The 4,740-nt window shown below is 43.4% G+C and overlaps 1 protein-coding gene across 1 annotated transcript; it reads right to left on the minus strand.

The window, feature by feature from the left end:
* Positions 1-1,092: 1,092 nt before the first annotated feature.
* sox8a (SRY-box transcription factor 8a) lies at positions 1,093-4,740 on the minus strand. The gene is made up of 3 exons (XM_024272802.2): positions 4,325-4,740; positions 3,851-4,086; positions 1,093-3,776 (listed from the first exon to the last, which is right to left on the minus strand). The coding sequence occupies exons 1-3, from the start codon at positions 4,738-4,740 to the stop codon at positions 3,025-3,027; spliced, it is 1,404 nt and encodes a 467-aa protein (XP_024128570.1). The 3' UTR covers positions 1,093-3,024.

Consider the following 4,740-nt stretch of genomic DNA (forward strand, 5'->3'; position numbering starts at 1 on the left):
GCACTGAGATCTGTTTTGTGGCTTAAAAAATTAAGTTCCTGATAAAAAATGTTTTATTATTCTTAATTTTAAAGCAAATTCGTCTTTTTTATGCCTATAATCTCTCGTGTTGCTGTTTTGAAATGCAGAATCTGATATAAATTCAATATTTTTCAGGGCTTCCAATATTTATTTATATAAATTTTCAGATTCAATATTTTTTATTTGTCTTTTCCTATATTTTTAACGCCGTTAGTGAAGGCTGGAAGTCAAGAGAAGGCGGAAACGTCGCAGAGCGAGGCTCAGTGGATGCAGCAGCAGCCGCGCTTTATGTCCCCTTCATTTCCCTTGCAAATCAGCCTCGCATTCTTACAGTTTTCGCAGTTCCCAGCTCCCTCTTTTTTTTAACTGAAACATGCCCTGAGTCAGCGAGGCTCATTAGGCAGGATGAGACTATTACCAGGCGTGTTATGCTGCTCCTAACAATGGGATGTGATCTGGTGGTGGAATGCCAGTCTAACTGAGTTCATCTCTCTTCCCCCTCTTGGTATGTGGACCATCGCTCCCTCTTCCAGTATTGCACTTCCCAGCATCAACAATAAATTTGATCGTTGGAATTTGTCGCAACGCTGCAGTCCAAAACAAACATCAAAATGTATTTAAACGTGAATAAGTCTTCGTTCGTTTGAGACAATTCAGATAAAGCTCCTACTACAGTGAAATTCCTGTGATGTGCTTTCATTCATTAAGCGCTCTCTGCTAATTTAGGTTAAGTTTTTCTTATTTTTTAGATATTTACAGTGGGGCTTTCAAAAGTCCTAATCAAAAAAGAAATGGACAAGTTCCAGGGAAACAGGACCCAAGCACCCTGAAGAGGCTTTCTGCACCACTTTTATTCACTCCTGTTCTTTCTCAAAGAGTTCCTCCTGAAAGTATTTGGCAAACGCTTCTGAAAAAAGAGAGTTTGAGGGAAGAAAAACAAGTCGTTCTTCAGCCACCCACACCCCATCTGCCGTGGTATTATCTTCTTTTATTATCTACAGATTATGGGCGCTGATATTATTTCTCCAGTTTGGTCTGATAGTCATTGCGATTGTTGTTCTTGTTGTGTTGTTTTTGTTTTTTTTTGTGTAGTGCCGTGATATGAGACAGGCCGGGAGGGGGATCCTCCCCCATGTGCATCTAATCATCCATTCAGGACCCTCTTAATGGCTTGTCAGTTCCCGTTGCCCCTTGCATTTTCTGTCCAATTAATTCCTTTCTAGCTCTCCGGATAAAGGGACACAATGGGGCCCCTCCACAGCATAATGAATCATTAAAATTCAGCAGCGCGGCCCTGGCACTTGGCTCCTCTCTGGACTGGTTAGGGACGGATGCTTGGCATGCATGCCAGGGCAAACTTGAGCATTCTACCCACCAGACCAGCGGAGATGGGATCTCTTCTCATTCCTTTTCTTTCGGCTGCTTTAGTGGAAAAAAAAATGCAGCTATTTTGATAGATATACCAGAGCTTAAAAAGAATGGCAAGTAAAATCATTGAAAGGTCAGAAGAATTAAGCAGAACAAAAAATGAATTTTGCATTTGACGATCAATATGTATAGGCGATAAAACAAATAGCTTCCAAAAATAAGTTTAGAAGAATCAATTTCACTGTCGGAATATTTGTCTAGTTTCAAATAAATACCAGAGTAAATGTAAATAAGAACAACAGATATAAACATCACAAAAAAGTATCTTTTATTTATTTCTTTGAAAAAAAAAAAAAAAAAGACCAGCGGATGGGTTAGCTGTGCAAGTGTAATTATAGTTAACAGAACAACAATCGTTTTCACAGCCCCTCTCAAATTATACAACATAATGATATACAAACCACAGTTCTGTGGACCAAACTTGGCAGATGGTGCTCTGCACATTTCTCATTTAGTGTGTCACAGAACATTGCAAATAAAGGCTGTAAGGAATGATGAGATCAAATTAAGGACATAATGAGAAGTAAGTTAACCATCACAGTCTCTGACATGGATGCCTGATATTTGTTAATTATTTAACTTCATTTCAAAAATACTGACAATAAGCGTTAGAAGGCACAAAAATGTTTTATGTAAGCAATGAGTTGGCACTTGATGGTTGATGAGATTAAAATGGGGGAAAAAATACACTTCATTTCACTTTTAACCCCCTTTGAGGGGAAGAGATATTTGTAGCATTCGGTTTACATTATGTCGCAGGATCCCTTTCCCAGAGAAATGGTTCGCACATGTACATGCATATTCTTGGGTTGTCCATCGGCGCGTACAGAGCATCCAGCTGACATGTCAGTCAGAGTTTGTGGTGTTACTTTACCCCATTTCCTTTAAGCCCAGATCATGACTAATCGCGATTTGACAAGCATAAATTTCAGGCACCTGTTCTGCACTTCTGTTGGTCATGTCTGTTTAAAAACTTGGAATGGAGATGTTTCTGGAAATTGGAATAACATCAAAACTGTACTTTTTTTTCAAAATAAAAGCTGTAGTCAAATGAAAGTTTTGCTTAAAAAAAAACATTAATGCATGAACATAAATACATATAAGACTTTTATGCTAAAATGACACTAGAATCATAAGAGACATTTACTTAAGACTGAACCACCGATGCAAATAGTGCCCGGCAATAAAACTCTGACAATCCATTTCATTTGACTTCACAAAACTGGTCCCGTCTACTTTCTGTACAGTTAGTCAAACTGTTTCAGTCCTGAAATTCAGTAGCAGGTCCTTGTTTTACCTCAACTGTGCACGTAAATGCAGGCTAAAAAGAAAGGGGATGTACAGGATGTAGGCGTTAGTCCTCACGGAGGAGTTCGGCTCACCAACACAACTTCTCGTGTGACTGTACAAGAGTGTTGTTTTTTTTTTTTTTGCTTTTTTTTCCAATAGCAACAATATAACTTTGTATAAAATCAGCAGGCACTTTTTCTTGAGTTTATTTCACGCTCCTTCCTTATGTCCTTTATTCGTAGTGCATCAAACTGAATGAGTCCCTGCTTAAATCGGGTGTTTTCCTCAAGGTCGAGACAGAGTGGTATAGACAGGCTGGTCCCAGCTGGAGGAAGTGGGGCTGTGAGTTGGAGCCATGGACAGACTATTTAGGATGGTGCTGCTGTAGGGCCGAGTTGAATGAAGGTAGGGGTACTGGTAGATGCTAGAGGGGTAGCCGGAGTAACGGTTGTAGTAGCTGGAGCTCTGGAGGTCAGTATAGTCACACTGGGAGCTGGTGAAAGAGGATGCAGCTGAGGGAGCCGATGTGGCCGAGGTGACGCAAGCCTGGCTGCTGTAGGAGCCGTAGTCGGAGTGCGACGGCGAGCCGTGGGAGTGCTCGCTGTAGTGGCTGGGACTCAGCTGCTCCGTTTTGATGTGAAGACGGTGCTGGCCCACCTCGCTGGTGGAGGAGGAGGAAGAAGACATTGTGCTCTTTCGGCTCCAAGAGGAGCCGTTGCTGCCGGCGTGGCCGTACGAGGCGGGGTAGGAGCTGCCAGGCACTGGAACCGGCCCATGACCGTGATCTGAGGACAGGGCAGCGGAGCCTGGGGTATGACCGTTGAGCGGAAGGTACTGGTCAAACTCGTGAACGTCGAAGGTCTCCATATTGCTGATGACATCAGTGCTGAGCTCAGAGATGTCTACATTGCTGAAGTCAATGTTTTGCCGGCTGCTGTCAATTAGACGACGGCCTTCGTGCTTCAGGTCCTGCTTCACACCGTGGTGCAGATCTGTTTTGGGGGTTGTGGGTGGAGTGGGTGGACCGTGGGGCTGCCCTGAAGCAGAAAGTATTACATTAAACTCTGAGTTTTCTGTGTATTATTATTTCCAGTTGAGTCGGTTCACGTACCTGCGTGGTCAGGGTGGTGGTGTCCGTCAGTCATTCCTGCCATTCCTCCCATCCCAGGCTCAGATTTGTACATGTGATGAGCCATCTCAGCCCCGGACTCTGAGTCACTCTGGCCCGGTTTCACGTTCTTCCTCCGTCGGGGCTGGTACTTGTAGTCTGGATGATCTTTTTTGTGCTGAACACGGAGTCTCTCTGCTTCATCAACAAATGGCCTCTTCTCACTCTCTGAAAGCAAACTAATAAAGGAAAAAAATCTGAATAACAATTTATTTTAAACTTTCACATAGCTGGTTTTAATAAGAAGTTAACTTTATAATTAGTGTATTAGTGAATTCGGTGTTTAAAATGAATTATTCTTATTATTTATTACATTAAAATGTATTTTAGTTGGTCCAACAGCTGAATTTAAATGTGAAATAAAAATAATTTAAAGTGTTTTTTTCTTGTCAGTATCATATTTTATGATGAACTTACCGCCAGAGTTTTCCCAACGTCTTGCTGAGCTCCGCGTTGTGCAGGTGAGGATACTGGTCTGCCAGCTTCCTGCGGGCCGCCTGCGCCCACACCATAAACGCGTTCATGGGTCTCTTGACGTGCGGTTTGCTCTTCAGAGATCCGTTCCCTCTCACGGGCATGGGCACCAAGGACCAATCATATCCCTTAAGGACCTGAGAGACCGCGTCCCGAATGCAGGCTGGGAAACGCTCGTCGTCCTCCGAGTCCAGCTTCTTGCTCAAACCGGCCAGCAGTGATCCATGGCCGTCGGAGCCGGTCGGTGAGGACGGAGCATCGGAGTCAGACTCATCCTGGGACATCGAGCTGTTGGTCCCGGACGGGCTGCACGGCTGCTCGCTCACACACTTGTCGTGCTCTTCTGTCATTTTTAACAT

The sequence above is a fragment of the Oryzias melastigma genome, linkage group LG8 (assembly GCF_002922805.2).
Source record: "Oryzias melastigma strain HK-1 linkage group LG8, ASM292280v2, whole genome shotgun sequence".
Lineage (NCBI taxonomy): Eukaryota > Metazoa > Chordata > Actinopteri > Beloniformes > Adrianichthyidae > Oryzias > Oryzias melastigma.